This window comes from Durio zibethinus, chromosome 23, assembly GCF_047325235.1.
Source record: "Durio zibethinus cultivar Kanyao isolate XHJ-2024 chromosome 23, ASM4732523v1, whole genome shotgun sequence".
NCBI classification, from domain to species: Eukaryota; Viridiplantae; Streptophyta; class Magnoliopsida; order Malvales; family Malvaceae; genus Durio; species Durio zibethinus.
In genome coordinates, this window is record NC_143184.1 from 568,619 (window position 1) to 586,738 (window position 18,120).

The following is an 18,120-nucleotide window of genomic DNA, read 5'->3' on the forward strand; positions in this document are numbered from 1 at the left end:
CGTTGCCTTATTTTTACTAGGCTACCTAAGTCACTGTTTAGAAACTAACCGTGAGCAGAAGCCTAAGTTGTAGTTGGAAGGAAAGAGAAATGGCATTGAGAGCAGCCGTACTTCGCCACATTCAGGTGCCAGTTCAAACCCTAACGGCAACCGGATCGAAACCTCTGCCCCGATGGAGTCTCGGCGCTTCCCTCCGGTTATTTTCATCTCACGATGATCACCTTACCAAAGAAGAGGTAATCGACAGAGTCCTCGACGTCGTCAAAAGCTTCCCCAAAGTCGATCCTTCCAAGGTTATTCCCTCAACCATTTTACAATTTCCACTCTTTGGTTCTCAGCTAATTCTCGACTCTTATATTTCGTTAGTCGGGAGCTGAGAAAGAAATAGTTTTGCGGTTATTCTTGTCGGGAATTGATTGATTTTTTTGACCCGATTTATAGTTCAAGAGTCGGATGCAATTCTATTTTTCTGATGTCTTTGTTTGGTTTTCTAGAAAAATGCGAGTAATGAAAATAGTCTTAAAATTCTAAGATTGTTTTATGGGCATTTTTGTTTATTATGGCCATCTTTGTTGTTTATCCATATGTGTAATTAAAACTTCAGGTTGATTGTCTTAGTAGGAAGCAATTTCAGTTGTTGTATTAGCTTGCTGAAGTTTACAGTTGCAGCTGATATTGCATTTTAGTCCGTTGGAATTATTCCCCTAGGGTTGTGCTAGAGTTTCGGTGCTTGATGATTTTGTTATACGTATCAAAAAGAACAATGGAATGATTTCAAAAACCAATTTTGATGGATCATTTGCTTTTTACGCTGGCTTAGCCATAAGATAAACTATTTAATGGAGGTCTTATTAACTCTTCACTTGTTTTTCGCTTTCTAAAGATGAATGTGGGAGTTGAAATAAAAACTTCTGCTTAGTTTTGGCTTTTGCCAGTTTAAAGTCCTTTCACTGCAAGAAGCATGACCTTGAATCTTAGAAACTCATGAATCTTTGAGGGCATAATTCTTAACTAGGAGTAAGAGGGAGGAGTATTTTTGGTAAACATCAAACAAGTATATTAATTTCTCTTTGTTTATTATGTGATATCTCTACATTGTAATGCTATGACAATATTTGAAGAGCTAACTTTTTTTCCAGGTGACACATAAACTGATTGACCATTTTATCACTTCTGTTTAATTTTTCTTTTGAATATCGTGAGTAACTTATAAGGTATTGATCTTCAGGTTATCCGATGCCCCTATATATATTTTAGTGGCATCTTTGTCTCTCTTTTTCCCATTTTTATGCTATTTTATCCCTATATTTATTATTGCTCTTTCTCATTTCCTTTGTGAATTTTGATTCACTGCTTTTTGCTTGTTTTAAAAAGAACTTTCTTAACCGCAAAAGTTCAAATGCATCTTTGTGTTCTTTACCTTAAGCATCAACTTTTGTTCCTTTTCTCAATTACTTGCAGGTGACCCCCGATGTCCATTTCCAAAAAGATTTGGGGTTGGATAGCTTGGACAATGTGGAAATTGTAATGGCTTTGGAAGAGGAGTTCAAGCTGGAAATTCCAGACAAGGAGGCTGACAACATTGACTCATGTAATCTTGCTATTGAGTATATATATAACCATCCAATGGCTGGCTAATCTAATGCAAAGCTAGGTTGTATCTTGTTAAATTTCATTCGAAAAGGATAATGACATCTCCTACTCTGTTTTTGTTCAACATTTTTGATGTTTGTATGAATTTACTCTTCATAACGGGATTAAGACTGACGATCTGAATCTGTTTGATGTGATACTACATGAACTTGCTTCTACACCAAACAGCTGCAGATTTCAACTTGAAATAAACTTTTTTGTATTTCCTGGGGCTTTCTTACCTTTCAAATACTTATGTTATTCTTTTGCTATTGTCCTAATATATCTTCAACATCTGCCTTTGGCGCTGATGTCACGGGTCGAGGCTTAAGCTCCGACTCACGCAGTTTCAGGATCCGAGCATCCACTCATTCGGCGTCCGAGATTGAAGCACTTAGCATGGATTGAACGGTTTAGGGTTGGTTCTGATATCACTTGTCACGGGTCGAGGTTTAAGTTCCGACCCGCGCAGCTCTAGGACCCAGGCATCCACTCGTCCGGTGTCCCAAATCAGCCTACCTATCACGATTCACACCCTTGTAATCCACTCATCCGGCGTCTCAGATCAGTTTACCTGTCGCGGTTCACACCCTTGTGAGGTATTATCCGCTCTGGAGCTTTTATCTCACGGTTTTGTCTTATAAAAGGCTCCTCACAAGGCAGAGGTGATGTGAACCTTTATATATCTTAGTAATCTTTCATTTATAAAAGGCTCTGTGACATTGGCAGTTGCTTGCTCCTAGTCTTTTTTTTATTGAAATGAGGAATACTCTTTCCGAGGGCATTAATGGAGTAAAGCTTGCTTCTTTCAAGCGTTGGATTTCTATATTCAGTAAGTGAATTGATGTGTCTGGTCTCTTGTTTTCCTCCTGCACTTTTTTAGCTTTGAATGAAGTTATTGAAGGGTCAAAAAATTAGTAGGTGCTGTTGCCATGGAAGCCGGTAAAAGGCAGAGAGAATTGACTTATTACTTTGTCGGCAGGCTTTGTTATTGTGGAAGCTATTTAAAGATGGAATTGGCAGGCTTTAGCCACTGTTCATATGTTAATGTCGAACCAAGGCAAGAATATCTAACAATCTTTGCGACTGCGTTGACACAAACCTGAAATGGATGTGAAACTCGTGGCATCGCCACGTGAATGATCATGTATAGGTTCGTTAGTTAGCATTAAATCCAAGATCCATATCATCGTATTCGGTTGAATGAAAGCACAAATATAGGCTAATTCCTTTATTCTTTGGATTGGTGTGATCAACAATAATGTTACACCAAGAAGCTTTAAGTAATAATTATCTGTATTAATTTAAACTGTAAGACAAAGATAAATTACAAGTCACTCTTCAAAGTTAGCTTCAGACACCACCCCAATGAAAGCCTTCCCTGAAAATCTCCTCAACCCTTTTTCTTTTATGGTGTAAAATCTTTTAAACTAATTTGTTTTATTGGAAAACATCCAATGAACCAGGCAACCAAAACAAAGAATATAAACAAGGAAACAAACTCAATTAGAATCAAGCTAATTAATGAACTAAGTGACCCCAGTCACGAATGGCTAATTCAATCGTAGCATGTTCATAATCGAAAGCGAAATAGCAGACAACTGGAATGTATCGTTATTTCTTTTTGTTAATGGCGAAACCGCACCTTCTTTTTCATTGAACCCATCTTCACAAGTTGTAGAGGCATCCATGACCGAACTTACATCAATATTGGCATCATCATAGTGCTTAGACTTGTAATCGTCGATGGCCTGTTTGGTGGTAGGGATAGCATCAGAATAAAGATCAAAGCAATCGTGCAAGCATGATCTTACGAAAGGGTCCAGCTTTTTGTTCTTCAAGAGCTCCTTAATGAAGGACCTTGAATTTGTTAAGTTACGGCGAAGTAGTTTGATGGATATCATGCCAAGTTCATGAAGATCATCAGCGCATTGGCTTTTCGGAGCTGCTTGAAGAGAAGTTACACAGAAGTTGTAGCCAAGGTTAGGGTCTCTTTGAGCACATTTCTTGCACGTCTGACGGATGAGATCAATGGCGGCTATGCCATGGAAGGTCCAAGTTGAAATCAACAAGAAGAGGAAGAGAGGGAAGGAAAAAGAAGACAAGGTTTGCCTCATTTCTCTTATCGTGGTGGCTTGTAATCTTGTTGTTCTTGGTGTTGGCCATCAGAGAAAGTACATATTTATAACTCTAGAATTACTTCAAAGAAGCATAAATGAATAATTCATTTAGAATAATAATAAAAAAAAAACTATAAGATTTTCACATTTTTGGTTTGTGATTTTGGTCATATAGTCCGACGGATTGGTTCGGTTCGTAGCTACTTGTTGCGAGGTTCATACGTTTCTTTTTCTACATGCTTTTGTTGCCTTTCTAAAAATGATTACCGAAGATTAAAGAATGAGATTGCTCCATTCCAAATTCATGATTATTATTCATTCGTGTAACCGTCCCAATTGAATGTTGTTCCTACGCCATCTTTGCTTACACGTAAATGAAGTAAAACGCTATGCAAATATTGCTTTCCTTCATAACATTAGAAGGAAAAAGAAAGAGTTTTCAGTCGGACTTCAAAAATCTTATGTTTGAAAAACTATGAAGATGATGCTTCAAAATTAAACGCAATATATAGTTTGTTGGGTATTTTAATTTTGACTTTTGGGCTTAGGCCTTTGAGTGGAAACCAAAGTCAAACTAGCCATAAAAATTCTTATCTAAAAAAGAAATGAAACTTAAGAATAAGATGATAAGAATTTCAATATTTTCAGGTCTGATCAGTATGTACATGTGCATCATATTTTCCCCTTTAATATCCACGTGGCTAATGCACCCATGGCAGACGGCATTATTCACAGGCCATTGAAGCATCTTCAACCGAAAAAACAGGCAAAAACGCCCTTAAACGCTATCTCACCTTGAAAATAATCAAATATAATAAAACCCCCATCACCAAAGGCCAACAAAGACCAAAATCCTTTTCTCGGACAATCTCAAAATGCTACAATAACAACTCAGATAAGGAAAACCCAATCCTCAAACCCAGCAGGCAATCAAGGTCAAGGGCAAACTGTAGCCACAATGGCGAACCTGGAGTCGGCAGTGGACTCTGTATTTTGGGATGAGAGCATATCCTCCCCACAGACTTTAAATGGCTCGGCGAAGTCGGTTCCAGGCGAGCCGTTTCCGTTGGACGGATCTCGAGCCAGCAAAGCCCTTAGAATTCAGCAGCTTTCACTTCTGAGAAATGGTTTTCCTTTGGGTATCATTCCTTCTTTATCTCCTTCTTCGCAGAAAGAGTTGGGTTCTTTCTCTCTTCAGTCTGTCTTGCTCAGACCCTCCACTGCTAACTGGTATTGCGCCATTCTACTATTTCTCTCTCTTGGGCTTATACCCTTATTTCTATTTTATCTAAAACAGGAGAAGATTTTATGTGGTTGTTGGAAAATGCATGGAAATTGGATGATATGAAATTGTGAACATGTTTTTCATTTAGTCTTTCATTTCAAAAAAGAAGATAGAGAGTTGCATAAAGTTATTCTCTTAAGCTAGAAAGTTGTTCACTTTAGTTGTCAAATGCTATGTGACGTATGCCTCAGAAAAATGTTATTTGCTTATATAGGTGGCTTGGAGAAATTGGTCAGTTTAGGCCAAAGAAACTTATTTCTGCTATTAGAATAGAGCTTCAGAGCGCTGATGAGTTGAAGCTCTCTGTTTTCTGAAATGCAGCCAAGCATTTTCTTGACAAGTCACTGTATTCAATTGCGTTAGCGACTCAGCTTTCCTTGTCTCCTTCTTCATCCTTAATGTGGAGCACAGAACAACAGGGAGAGAAGAAAGGTTATCGGCACAAGTTCAAGGTTTATAACCAGGCATGTATTTCAATACCATTCATCTTTATATGTTTCCTTGATAACATCTTGCATACATTTATCTTTCCATTTTTCATCTTTATAACCAGTGGTTGCCATACTTCTATGAGAGATAATGGGTACTAAAAGTGAACTATAATAAGTTTCAACATGTTGCAAGTTTGCTGACAACAATTCGATCGGAATAGCAGCTAAGTCATGCTGGTGACTTATATAGTTTTATGTCTACCTCATGCATCGTGAAGTTTAGTTTAATTTTATTTGTTAGATTGGTTTTACACTTTTAATTGTGTGAATTTAAGTGTAATATAGCCAGTATGATGAGCAAGTATTTAAAAGTATTAGTGCCTAGATGTGAGCCCTTTGAGTTCAAAGTCTAGTTCTTCCTATTCAAAACTTCAAGTAAGAAGCATAGCAAATTGAATTCTCAAGCCTGCCCCAGATTCAGAAGCATAAAGTTTGATGTTGGTTACATCGATAATTCCAAAGAGATCTCTGGTATTTTTAACTATTTTGTCTCATAATGTCAGTCTTTCTGGTTCCATGATGGTGAATGATAGCTTTTTAAACTATGTTTATTCTACCACTTATGCGTATTTACAGCTTCCTGATCATGATATCACACTGGATGCTGCATGGCCTGAGCCTTTTATGGGCCATAAAAGAAAATATTGGGAGGTTCCAGAATCAATATACTTAGACATGTTCTCTTCCTTCTGATTCAGGGCTGCGATATCGTTTTGGTCTACATAAAAACAGTGGTCATCCCAAGGCTTTCAATGCACTAGATGGTGAGGCACCTTCTGCTTTAATGCCAGGATTATGTGCAAAGGCTGCATTTTCTTATGAAAAGAGCAAGGATATCTGGAGGCAAAAGGAGACAAAAGAGGATTTCTTTGTAAAGATGGACAAAGGTTCATTTTTTTGACCATCATATGATGTGCGTCTTAAAGAACCTCATGCAGCAATATTTGGAATTATAGGTATGTTTTATGTATTGCAGGGTATGATTTTTACTTGTGTGACTCTCTAGGCTTTTCCCTAACTTCCCCGTGGTAAATTTTTGCACTCAATATGGTAAGATACCACCACTTTATGATACCCTCTCCAATTACTTTAGTTCATTTTATACTTTAGATTATGCTATCTAGCAGAGCCTTGAAGGAAATTGCTATTCCTTTTATCTTGCTGGCTTGTGGGAAGCATTGACAATGCTGAGGAAACAACTTCTAGATAATTTCTTCATGCTAGTTGTGATGCCCAAACATTTATTTGCTTCTTTTGTTTTCTTGCTTCTTAATCACATTCTAGGAGGCACATGTGCGGCCTGGTTTGGGAATGACTCCACAAGTGCCGAATCACAGAGAGAGGGTAACATGCCTGCAACCAATAACAAGAGAAGTCCTTTGAATGCGGATTTATTTGGCTCAGTTTGCTACACTTTTCAGCATGGGCAGTTTCGGAAGCTATATGGTGATCTAACCTGAGTAGATGCTCGTTTGGACATATGTTCACTTTCATCATTTGTCAAAAGAGTTTTCAAGAGTTCTTCCAGTGCAGACAATTCACTATCATCTCCCAGACTAAATTTGATCTTTCAACAGCTGGTAATTTTATCCATACCTCGTTTGATTGTCCTTTTTTGTTTAAAAATGAAAAAAAATATATGGACACAGATGGCTGATGAGTTTTATTAGCTGTTCTTATTCACAAGGCTCCTGCACATCTATGGAGGTCTTGATGAAAAATCTTTAGATAAGGGGAAAACACATTAACCTCTTTCATGTCAATTGAGAGATACTTTTTGAAAGGGCATTTATAGAGGGATAGGAAGGCAATGAAATGATGATTCAGATGCAAATTTGCTGGGAAAATATTGAAGCCAATCTTTTATCGTGTGTATTGACACGTACATATCTCACATGGAAAAGCCCTGGGATATTATTTACAGACTCTACATTTTGGCGTGCAGGTTGCAGGGCCAATTGTCTTTCGAGTAGATTCAAAGTTCTTGCTTGATTCTAAGTCAGGGAAACGAGGCCCTCTTATTGAGGATCTCATATACAGCCTGAGCTACTGCTTGAGGCTTCTGCGTTCTGGAAAAGTTGTTGCTTGGTATTCTCCAAAGAGAAAGGAAGGGATTATAGAATTGTGCCTTTTTGAATTCTAACTCATGTCTTTTGTCCTATAATTCCTATGATTTTTTTGTTCAGAACACTAGCTTTCTTATGGGGTAAGTCATTAACCCGAAATGTGTAAGCAAATTTCTTTTTCTGATCGTATAATTATCCAAACATTGGAGATGGATGTGAAGTCTTGCAGCTGAATTACCAACTTTTTGTGTTCTCGACCGACAGTTACCATGTTTTGACACATACATTATACATTTGCTAAAAGAAACTTAGATTAGAGAAATGTTTTGCTCCACTATTATTGAAATTAATAATCTAATAATTCCAGCACCGGTGTGAGATGTGATCGCCGAGCATCTCCTTTCTGATGCAAGCATAATTGAGGATTGCAAACAACGCGAGCCTCTTCGAAATCCCACTAGTGATAGGCTGATAGCTATGAAACGAAGTCAATGGTCATCCAACATTGAATCCATTTCTTTTTCTTATAAAAATCAAAATAAGAAAAAAAACCATTGAATATATTAAATATTCGTGAATTATTATCATCTCCAATGAGTAACTGACATACATGCACCAAGAGCTTGTAATATCACTCATTACAAAATGACAAGCTATCAAAATGCAACATGAACTGTTCGATTCTGAAATACATTCTAAAGTTTGACACAAGGCAAATTTTACTCCATAAGTGCCACCATCAAAGTAGATTCTTCATCTAGATCAAAGGCCAGAAACTTCAATCGACTTCAGCTAACAAGTCACTCTCTTTACAGAAGACATGCCTAGTATCTGTTCCCAAGTCGACCTGCAAGAAAGAGAAGAGCATTGAGAACAGAGTCATACGACCAACTTTTGAAATAAACCATTATTATGTTATTGAAAGCAAATAAAACCTTATTTTGCACATAAAACCTATGGCCATGAATGAAAAGATAAATGCTGCAGATGAATCAGATACTGTGCCTTAAGACATTCATCACAATAGCAGTTACCATCATGTTAATAGTTGTTCATTAGTAGAGAGAGCCTTCGGCAGTGGCTAAAACAATGAAGATAGGGATCAAGATGGTCTTACTGCCAAACTTGCTAGTTACTAGAACCTCTTTCTAACTGCCCTTTCTTTGTCCACCCAAAATGAACAAATATTGCAAAAGAAGCAACACAAAAAGATTTTTTCGCCAAAAAGAGATGCTACTAACCTCATATGCATTTATGTCAGAGAAAAGAACCTGCAAAGATATAGGCATTCCTTTAGATGGTATAAGGAGAATAACTGCATAAGAAAATGGCATCATTTTGGCAAAGGGCAAAAAGCGGCATCACTTAGAATGAGAAAACATGAATTGCTCAGAACATTGAAATTGCAGGGGCCGGAATTTATTTACCTTCTTTCCAGGCTCCACTTGTCCTACTGTGGTACCAACAGAAACTATCTGAAGAGGAAATCATAGAACTAATAAAAGAACTCCCAATCATTCATGGTAAAAGGAGAAAAAAAGTATAGAGGGATTCTTATATACCTCCCCCATTAGGCAACTCTCAAACTTGACAGCTGCTTTGGGTAACAAAACTCCGCCAGCTGATTTCTGTGTAGAAAATGGGCAATTCATTGGCGTGATAACTTACAACAAAGGAAAAAAAAATGACATTTATCAAACAAGATTAATAGAAAATACATACCACGTTTACGAGGGCCTAATGATTTACAAATTTATACATGACAGCCAAGCAAAATGCAAACATCAACCAATAAGATAGTTCCCCTTTCCGTACCCACTCCCCACCATCACACATAATCATCAATTGCTTTTGTCCAATAGATCAATAAGAATAGCCAACTTATGCTACTCGATTCTCATTTCTTAGAATAGATCAATAAGGGAACAAGATTGAAACCAAAGAAACCCAGCTAGATACACTTCAACGGAACAAGCAACTTCATTACTAACATAGATGAACAACCTGCAAGTTAAACAAATGGGCAAAAAGAGACGCAGGAAGCGTAAGCAAACCTCGGGTAACTCTTGGAGACGGATAAGAACTCTGTCAGCTTGTGGAACAACCTGCAAAAATCAAAGGTACCATTTGCATAACAACATAAATACACAAAAATTGTCTCTATCTAGCTCGGATTACGAAATCAATCGAACAATACCTTGGTGGGTTCCCATTTAGTGGCAACTGCATTGATTCTGAGAGAGTTTCTTCGAGACCCTGCTGGAAACCCACAATCAAAAAGACAAACTGATTACAAACAAACAAGTAAAGAAAAACAAGCAGATATTGTGGTAGAAAAGAGGGGCTAACGCAAACTAACCAAGAAGTTTGTGGGTGGGAAGAGATGGGAGGGTAGGCTTGTTCAGAGTAAAGGTTTTTGGTGCTGCGAGAAATGTAGACGCCATGGAAAATTGAGAGGGCAGATTGAACTAAGGGGGCGTTTGGCAAAACAAAGTAAGTAAAGCCCTCGTCTGCTCCTCTGGGTTTTATAGGCCTACGTGTCATCTTCCGTGACATCATCAATGCTCGCCGGAGTTCTAGAGACTTCCTCGCTTTTTCTTTTGAGGGAAAACTTTGGGGTGAATTTTCTTTTTTAGCTAAATTTTTTTAGGTAATGCGCTCATGTTTAATTGCTACTTTTATTTCTGTTATTCCTACTAATGAAGATAAAATTATTATGGGCAACCAATGATGTCTCGATTTAATGATAGAAATATTTTAAGATTTTGAGATTAATAATTTAAGTTTTATTATATGTAAATTTGTTTCCTGTTAAGTTATAATTTATTTAATTATTTAATATTTTTATATATAAATATAAATATAATATTTAATTATAATTATAATTTATAAGTAAATGTAATATTTAATTTTAACTATAACTTTAATTTTAATGTCAAAAATTATTACGAGCAAAAATCAAATAATGTGTCTTCTTAGACTACAAGTATAATTTCTTTTTTTTTCAGTTATAAATTTCTTTAAAATATTTTTTATATTCTACATTTATTATATTAATTTCATATTTTGAATTTAAAATTAGAATGATAATTCTCTTTTTTTTAAAAAAAAATTTTGACAATCAGTAATACTCTTTTATGCAAAATCTACCAACTACTTAGCAGTATTTTCTTTATGAACTTGTCTTTCCAAAGTAAAATTTACCACTAACAGATCCAAAGAGGGGAAGTACATTTTGCAGTAAATTCAATTGAAGCAAAAAGTAGAATCAGACAAAGCGAGGCACCTTCCCATTTTATTATCATCCCAGTTTTCGCGACCATTTGAGGGTCCATTTCCTTATGTATATTTGAACCAACGGCTACTTGGGGACCACAATTCCTATCATTTGTCCCTGAATCTCTGCACTTTCAAAGCGCTTTATCCCCTACTTTTTGCCGGGAAATTTTTCATTCATTCCCGTTTATCATTCACGCTTAACTCACTTCTCACTTGGCAAACTATTTATTTTGTTGGCAAAAGGAGCACACCCTCTTTTATCTGGAACTGGGGTTTCCCTTTTTTTCTTCTTTTTTTTAATCTAATCCTTGTGAAGAAAGGCCTATCTGGGGTTTCAAGATAACAAGTGTTGGTGACAATGGTGATGAAACAACTCTGTCTCTCTGAGTGGATTCTACTGTCATCTTCTGTTGGTAACTGTCGTTTGCTCCAAGCACCATGGTAAGATACTTTGAGCATCTCTCTTTGTTTTGTTTTTGGAGTTTTGCTGTTTTTATTGCATAAATCTACTAACTATCGATTTATATCTTTTAGTAGAAGTGTTGGCTGTCTAAACACTTGATATTAAACCTCTTTCTTTGTTTTTTTTTTTTCCCTATGAATGCTTCCCTTCGTAAATCAGCATATTAAGTCATGACGAGTGCTGATTCTGACTCATTAGACCTGAAGATGTTATGTAAACTATTTTAGCTGGGATGGAAGATCTTATCTGGATGATTCCTCCAAATACCTGAATCATTGCCCATATACCTTCAATTATAACATCTCTCAAACCTAATGGGCAAACTTTGGTGGTATGAGACTTTGTGCTTTGATACACTTGTCCTGATTATTTGGGACGAGATGTTTTTACTAGCTTCTCTAGCCAAGACATCCACATCTTTAAGCAGTTTAGAGTAGACCAATCTTTTCTCTATGAGTTCCATTGTCGGTAGATAGACCTCCGGTCATTGCGACAATGTTCTTTTGTGGAGAAAATGGCTGAGTTAGATGTATTGCAATATCAATTCTAAGTGCAGAACACCTCAATTCAATGGTATGGTAGCTAAATTTGGTTAGATACATGAAGATACCGTAAGCTTATCATAGTGAAAGTTCCAAAGAGCACAAGAGACGACCGGGCGAGTGTTAGACTATGAGGTGAAATGATCCTTTTAATGCATTGATTTGACTTGAGATCTCTCTAGGTTGCGCATTTCTGTAACAGCAGTTATTTTGGTAACTTGTGAAGGTATTCTTAAAGATTGAAGCACGTTGCCTTATTGAGATACTAATAAGTGGTTGTTCAACTGCTAGTTTCTACCCGCATCCAATTGATTTGACTACTTGGTGCCAATAGAAAGGTCTCTGTTATCTAGTATCAAAACATTAGTAGTTGAATTCAACAGGTCACACTTCAGTGCCCATCTGTCAATAGTTATATAACTTCTATCTTCATTCATCTTTCTATGTACATTGCACTTTTAAAAGAGAAGAAATTTGAACCGTGCTTGCTCACCTCTACGTGACACTTCATCTGTCAACTCTTTGGCATGGAAGGCTGCATTGGTTTTAAGTGATTCTTGATCTGGTACATTGATTAGATAAAGTTATACATGTTTGTGTAGCTGGATATACCGGCTTGATTGTGATTTCATGTGCTACATTGGACATTAGTGTGTAGGGTCTTCTGTCTCCCTAAACATGAAACATGCCCATTCGTTATGGTTGAATGGTGAGACATGGTGTGATAGCTAAACCCCGTGTATTTAGTTTGTAATAATATTTTTTACCTACTCACTGAAGGTATTCTTCTTTGGTATGTTAACTTTTTTAAAACTGGCCTGTATTTGCTACTTGTCCATCAGGAAACCCTGCAAATGATCTTGTTGAGATCATTAACCAGAATAGAACTGCTCAAAAACTTCCACAACTAAATGACAGCCCTGGTCTTGGGTGCATGGCCCTCCAGTATGTTGAATTATGCAAGGGAAACTGCAGTGGCAACAGTGCTGTAAACTGTAAACCACCAGATGATGACTTCACTGAAGTTTTTGCTACCAATTGTGGTGTAGAGCTGCCTACTTTTGGCACCATTACTGGCCACATTGTGGGTTGTCAATCCAAATATAGGGAGCCATCATTAGCCTTTTCACACGTTCTTGTTAAAGACAAGAAAACCTTATCTCTTCTGAGAAATAAATCGCGCAGTGAGGTGGGAGTTGGCTTGGTTGGGTTCCATAAAGGTCCCTTCTTTTGGTGTGTTTTATTTAGTAACGGTCGATAAAATTCTACCTTTGTCCTTGAAGATCACGGTCAAGGGATCAAGCGGAAGAAAGGGTGCTATAGTGGAAGTTCCTTTCCTTGCAATGCTGGACAGAGAACTACCATGTTTTTTAACTATATTATTACTTTGAGTTATTTATTCATTTCTGTGTTAAACCACATTTGATTCATATCACCAACTGTTCAATGAAACGATGCCTGGAGATAGTGTAACTGAAAATTATACATCCGCGTACATTTTTCCCAAATTTATTCCCACTTTTCCCTTCTGTTTTTTAGCATAAGCGTACCGTCTGAGATCCTGAATGATTCCTTCTATATGTCAGTGAGCATAAGCATGTCATAGGATTGTATTTTCTCTTCTGCAACTGGCATTTGTGAAATCCATCCCAGCTTGACATTAGGCTGGCTTGGACTCGTCAGTTATGTCTTGGGCCTCTTGGCTTCTTAGGAACTGCATTCCAAAACCTCAATTAAGAAACAAATATGAAAAATTAGGAAAATTACAAACATTACTTGAACTTATTTATCCTTTTAAGGGTAGCAGATGGAGATTTAAAAAAAAAAACAATTATTCAGGTTATCCACCAAAATGTTAGAGTACGAACAAACAATAATTAAAGCTGAAAGCAAATTGTCACCTATGTAATAATGTATAATGAGGATAAAATCCAAATGAATTTTGTCTTCTCTCTCTCTCTCTCTCTCTCTCTCTCTCTCTCTCTCTCTCATATAATTAACAATGGAAAATGAGAGATGATTCAAAGGAGCAAATCCTAAATAGTAAAAAAGAGCAACTGCACCTTAACCACTAAGCAGTTACAGTGGGCATCACTTTTTTATAGTTCGAATGATCTAATATTGTTTGTGTTTTCAGTTTGGTTTTTACAATTTTTGTCTTCAAAACTTGATTTGCTTATGACATTGGTTTAAACAAAAAGAAAAACGTGGATCTTTTCACTTACAAAGTAAACAAGAGATCAACTTATATTAAAAAAAAAAAAAAAAAAAACAATGGATTTCTCTGCGCAACTAACTACTAAATATGAAACAAGCCATTTTCTTATTCCTAATTATAAACTGAAAAAGAACAATCATAATAATACCATATAGCAACATTTAAATTCAACTAAAACAATAAAACCTCATCTCCCGACCCAATACTTGCAAAACTAACCTATCAAAAGTAGCTAAATTTGTCTAATATATGTATATATATATATATATATATGTATATATAACAACCCAAATGTTGCTTCTTCAAGTATTCCAAAGACATCCATCGGGAGGAGATGACAAAAAATTAAGCTTCTAGATCCGACCCCTGTACCTAAAGGCATGAACAAAAGGTTTGATTAGCTTCGAATGGAGCATCTAAACCCAAAGCAGGACTTCCTAGTTATTGCGTGCCCATGAAATTCAGGAGTGGTAGTTAAGGTGAAACTTGTTAATAACATAAAAAAATACACCATTGTTTTTGGTACAACAAATGTTTATACTATGAATAAGTAGTTATAACACCCAAATGAACCCCAAATTTAAACTCTAAAAATAAGAATAATGGGTCCATCTCACTTTACTGACTACTAATTCTTTATTAGATCTCATTAAATGCTTAAAGTAAGTAACACACTTTTTTACATTATATGTTGGGTGACATATTTAAGACTATCAATCACGTAAACTCATACCACATTTTTTTTTTTTTACTATGCTAATTTGCTAATTTACTACCAAAAAAATTATACTCCATTATGCAATCCCCTAAGATTTCCATGTTCAAATGTGAACCGTCGGATTGTATCTCAACTAAAAATCAGAGGGGGATTATAAACGCTTCTTTTTTTCTTTTTTTTTCACTACTTTATCTACAGCGGATAAAATTGTTAAAAAAGAGGCAGCTTCACCTGCACTCAAAAATTTTGCTATGTCCACTCCATTTCTCAACTTTTGCTGTTCGTCGTCCGATCCATCGCCTATGGAGTGGAATGAGCAAAAAATAGAGTGAACTAATTGAACTAAAAAGCCAAAAATGCAGAAATACCCCTATTTTGAACCCGTATTTACCATTCATACCCCTGAGAACCAACGAAACATTTCGCTGATCTCTTCGCCGATTCGATTGGCTTCCACGTCATAATCTCCAGCGGCGCCGGAGATTTCGCTTCGGCGACTGCTCCCCGTAAAGAACCTTCCTGAGCTACGAAACGACAACGCACGAGACGATAACGAAGATGAGAGCCTATCCACGTATTCCTTAAGCCAACCCCTTCCAGTAGCAACCTCTGCAGCGAGGCTCGCTTCCGAAGCTGCCTCAGCTCCTCCAACCTCTTCCTTATCCGACACGTTTCTCCATTGCGTTTGATTACTATTCACCTCTGATTCTTCCTCGACGATGTAATCGAAAGAGCCAATGGAATAAGCCATTCTCTGCTCACCGGAGTCGGAGCCTGGTTGCCGACGACTGATAGAGCCAATCTCGAGCCTGAAACTATCGCTTCCGCCACTTCCAATGGCACCGGCTGCGTTAGAAGACTGAAGCAAAATCTTCATAAGATCGGCCTCAGAAGCGAGGAGCGGAGAGCGACATAAAGGACAAGTTTGGTTTGAAGTGAGCCAAGTATCAATGCAATGAGAGTGGAAGGCGTGACAACAGAGAGGAAGAAGCCTGAGTTGATCCTGCGGCTCAAATTTTGACAAACAAACCGCGCAATCTCCGGAAACCGTTGAATCGTTGTTGGAGTGGCGAGTAATGGAAGAGAAGGTAAAAAGAGGAAGAGTGTCAAGCAACGAAGCCGTAAGCGATCGTTCGGGACTAACACGGTGGCTGGCAGCGGCGGTTATAGTGGAAGTAGATGAACGAGAGAAGTGACGCAAGCAACGGCGGTTGAGGTGGCGAAGGAGGAGACAAAGAGAGACGGAAACAATCACGGTTGCGGAAAGGATCAAAATTATTATTATTATACTCGGCTTGACATTCTTAATGGACGAAGAATGCGAGCGTTCAGTGATATTATTTTCGGAGGCGGTAATAACTCCTCCCATTACGCCAACTAACAACGGAGGCGGCGATGCCATCGACTCCATTGACGACTTCTTATTTTTGTTGTATTATGAGTATATATTTTCCCTGTCAATTTAGAAAATAAATGAAGGAACGAAGGATGTTTTTAAGCGGAGAAGTATCACGTGCATGTCACGTGTAAGGAACAGAACTGTACGGACAGTTGGGTTTGAGAGAGAGAGAGATGAGAGAAGCGGCGTTGTTGGGGTTATAATGAAGAGAGGAGAGAACATTAAATTGAGTCATTCATTTTAAACTGCCAGAAATGAAGGAAAGCGGAAATGGGGGCAGTAGTAAATGCCTTGGCACAGATTTTAAAGAGCCATCAGCGCTGTGCAGCTACTGGGTCGGCGACTCCAGACGCACCACGAAGGACGCAAACCCTCAAATTAAAGAAAACGGCTTGGCCCATTTCAGTTTCTCACCACAACTTTTACATTTACTATTTAGTTTGGGTAACATATTTTTGTATTTAATACAAATATCATATAAAACATTTTTCAGTGTTACAAAGATTGCATATTACATTATTACCATCTTTGTCTTTGATTATGAGGAAGATCACATGTAACTTTCTATGTTGTTTGGAAAGGGGAGGTCAACTTCACTACATCCATGATTACTAGTATATTGCTTTTCATTTCTTTTACTGATTCTTGTTTACTTTGTTTTGGGTTCCCCATGCCTTTTTCGTTGAAGGAAAATTATTTGTTTCTATTTTGTTTTTGGGATGGATCAATGAATCTAATAACCATAAGCATATAGTCTTTGTTAATATTATATATAATCCTTAAAATTTGCATTGTTAAAGTGTGCAAGGTAGTTATTTTTGCACTGTCTTTGATTTGAGCACGCGAGGCAATTTTATTTTATATGAAACTGTGGTGAATAAAATTAGATTAATGCATAAGTTATCCAAATCAAGTCACAAAATTTGTAGGAATGAGATAATGATCTTGTTTGTATTATTATTATTATTCTTATTTGCTATTCAATTAGTTGATATATATATATATATATATATAAAAGCACGACATGACAGTCTCACCATCATTCTAAAATAATGCGCAGCATCCCACTCTAACTCTATCATTACTTCCATAATAACAATAATAAAATACTCTTATGAATGAATCCTTTTTCGCGTGTGCCTGCCATTGCTTCGTTGCTTTCTGCTTACTCTTGGCATGCTCCCAAAACAGCAATCCCTCCAAGGCCTTACAGCAAATGGATTATAATTCATTTGTATAATCTTTCACACCACTTTGAGTAGTTGTAGTTCCATTTTTATATATGATTATCATTAAAAATGTGTACTTTCGGTTTTAGAAAAAATAAGTTAATTAATTACCTGTTCATTGGAAATATATATGGTTCGTTTCTGTACAACAAGGTTTTGATGAGTTCGAAGAAGAGGGAAAGGAATGTTGGTGTGGATGGTAATTTAAGTTGTGGGTCAAAATTATCGGAAACCATGCATTTCCTACCTAATTTTATTACTATAAAGTGATGAGCTGCTTTTAGCTCACCTACACCAGCAAGGATTTTGATCCAGCAACTAGCCTTGGCTAATCATATTTATCCAAATAACTGTATAAAAAGTATGTTTAAGGAATCAATGCTGCAATTTCTTCGGACTTTTCCAAGCTCTTGTTTGTTAGATTTTTTTTTCTTTATTAATGGTCAGTCTCAACTCTCAAACTTCATGCAGGTTAGTATATATGTTGATTAGGAGTTTCTCGTAATTTGCGGCAAAGTCCAGCTTCCATGCTTTTCTTATTTTTGTTAAGGTGAAAGGAAAAAGGCAAAGCAAGTTCCATACCATAAAAAAAACTTGTAATTGACGAGTCAGAAAGGTTAGGCCAAAATCTCAAAGGTTAAGTCAAAGATAAGGAAAGATAAAAGAATTTTTCATCTT

The 18,120-nt window shown here is 36.9% G+C and overlaps 4 protein-coding genes and 2 pseudogenes across 15 annotated transcripts; 3 read left to right on the forward strand and 3 right to left on the reverse strand.

Moving 5' to 3' along the window:
* The first annotated feature begins 14 nt into the window (after window positions 1-14).
* Window positions 15-1,860, forward strand: LOC111313714 (acyl carrier protein 1, mitochondrial-like). Its single transcript, XM_022914402.2, has 2 exons — window positions 15-293; window positions 1,462-1,860. Exons 1-2 carry the CDS (start codon window positions 90-92, stop codon window positions 1,636-1,638), a joined length of 381 nt encoding a protein of 126 aa, XP_022770137.1. The 5' UTR covers window positions 15-89; the 3' UTR covers window positions 1,639-1,860.
* A 1,195-nt stretch (window positions 1,861-3,055) lies between these two features.
* LOC111313713 (putative invertase inhibitor) lies at window positions 3,056-3,873 on the reverse strand. Its single transcript, XM_022914401.2, has one exon. It carries the CDS (start codon window positions 3,747-3,749, stop codon window positions 3,186-3,188), a length of 564 nt encoding a protein of 187 aa, XP_022770136.1. The 5' UTR covers window positions 3,750-3,873; the 3' UTR covers window positions 3,056-3,185.
* Window positions 3,874-4,104: 231 nt separating this feature from the next.
* Window positions 4,105-7,800, forward strand: LOC111313717 (protein TRIGALACTOSYLDIACYLGLYCEROL 4, chloroplastic-like; annotated as a pseudogene). Its single transcript, XR_016332768.1, has 5 exons — window positions 4,105-4,982; window positions 5,252-5,501; window positions 6,105-6,484; window positions 6,813-7,108; window positions 7,474-7,800. The product of XR_016332768.1 is annotated as a protein TRIGALACTOSYLDIACYLGLYCEROL 4, chloroplastic-like (transcript).
* Window positions 7,801-8,133: 333 nt separating this feature from the next.
* LOC111313715 (10 kDa chaperonin 1, chloroplastic-like) lies at window positions 8,134-10,189 on the reverse strand. 4 transcript variants are annotated; one of them, XM_022914404.2, is made up of 7 exons: window positions 9,954-10,111; window positions 9,792-9,850; window positions 9,649-9,699; window positions 9,157-9,222; window positions 9,022-9,069; window positions 8,836-8,865; window positions 8,134-8,441 (listed from the first exon to the last, which is right to left on the reverse strand). In XM_022914404.2, the coding sequence occupies exons 1-7, from the start codon at window positions 10,036-10,038 to the stop codon at window positions 8,373-8,375; spliced, it is 408 nt and encodes a 135-aa protein (XP_022770139.2). In that variant the 5' UTR covers window positions 10,039-10,111; the 3' UTR covers window positions 8,134-8,372. The 4 variants fall into 4 exon arrangements, with proteins under 4 accessions (XP_022770139.2, XP_022770142.2, XP_022770138.2 ...); XM_022914407.2 differs by having other exon boundaries at window positions 8,836-8,909; window positions 9,792-9,853; XM_022914403.2 differs by having other exon boundaries at window positions 9,792-9,853; window positions 9,954-10,110.
* Window positions 10,190-11,231: 1,042 nt separating this feature from the next.
* Window positions 11,232-13,304, forward strand: LOC111313656 (uncharacterized; annotated as a pseudogene).
* Window positions 13,238-16,792, reverse strand: LOC111313250 (E3 ubiquitin-protein ligase ATL4-like). Of its 8 annotated transcripts, none has more exons than XM_089752965.1 (3): window positions 15,215-16,791; window positions 15,046-15,114; window positions 13,243-13,592 (listed from the first exon to the last, which is right to left on the reverse strand). In XM_089752965.1, exons 1-2 carry the CDS (start codon window positions 16,223-16,225, stop codon window positions 15,082-15,084), a joined length of 1,044 nt encoding a protein of 347 aa, XP_089609091.1. In that variant the 5' UTR covers window positions 16,226-16,791; the 3' UTR covers window positions 13,243-13,592; window positions 15,046-15,081. The 8 variants fall into 8 exon arrangements, 6 of the variants coding, with proteins under 6 accessions (XP_089609089.1, XP_089609091.1, XP_089609093.1 ...); XR_016332763.1 differs by having other exon boundaries at window positions 13,522-13,592; window positions 15,206-16,789; XR_016332761.1 differs by lacking the exon at window positions 13,243-13,592 and adding an exon at window positions 13,600-14,468 and having other exon boundaries at window positions 15,206-16,789.
* Between the last annotated feature and the right edge of the window lie 1,328 nt (window positions 16,793-18,120).

What these genes read in the sequence shown, in the direction of transcription:
- LOC111313713 (XM_022914401.2), bottom strand. Translation starts at nt 3,749, where the DNA reads ATGAGGCAAACCTTGTCTTCTTTTTCCTTCCCTCTCTTCCTCTTCTTG.
- LOC111313714 (XM_022914402.2), top strand. Translation starts at nt 90, where the DNA reads ATGGCATTGAGAGCAGCCGTACTTCGCCACATTCAGGTGCCAGTTCAA. An exon ending in CCAAAGTCGATCCTTCCAAG is followed by an intron (nt 294 to 1,461) that starts GTTATTCCCTCA and finishes AATTACTTGCAG; the next exon opens with GTGACCCCCGATGTCCATTT.
- LOC111313715 (XM_022914403.2), bottom strand. Translation starts at nt 10,038, where the DNA reads ATGGCGTCTACATTTCTCGCAGCACCAAAAACCTTTACTCTGAACAAG. An exon ending in TCCCACCCACAAACTTCTTG is followed by an intron (nt 9,854 to 9,953) that starts GTTAGTTTGCGT and finishes GTGGGTTTCCAG; the next exon opens with CAGGGTCTCGAAGAAACTCT. An exon ending in AAGTGGAGCCTGGAAAGAAG is followed by an intron (nt 8,866 to 9,021) that starts GTAAATAAATTC and finishes ATATCTTTGCAG; the next exon opens with GTTCTTTTCTCTGACATAAA.
- LOC111313250 (XM_089752963.1), bottom strand. Translation starts at nt 16,225, where the DNA reads ATGGAGTCGATGGCATCGCCGCCTCCGTTGTTAGTTGGCGTAATGGGA. An exon ending in TGTTTCGTTGGTTCTCAGGG is followed by an intron (nt 13,593 to 15,214) that starts GTATGAATGGTA and finishes TTTGGAATGCAG; the next exon opens with TTCCTAAGAAGCCAAGAGGC.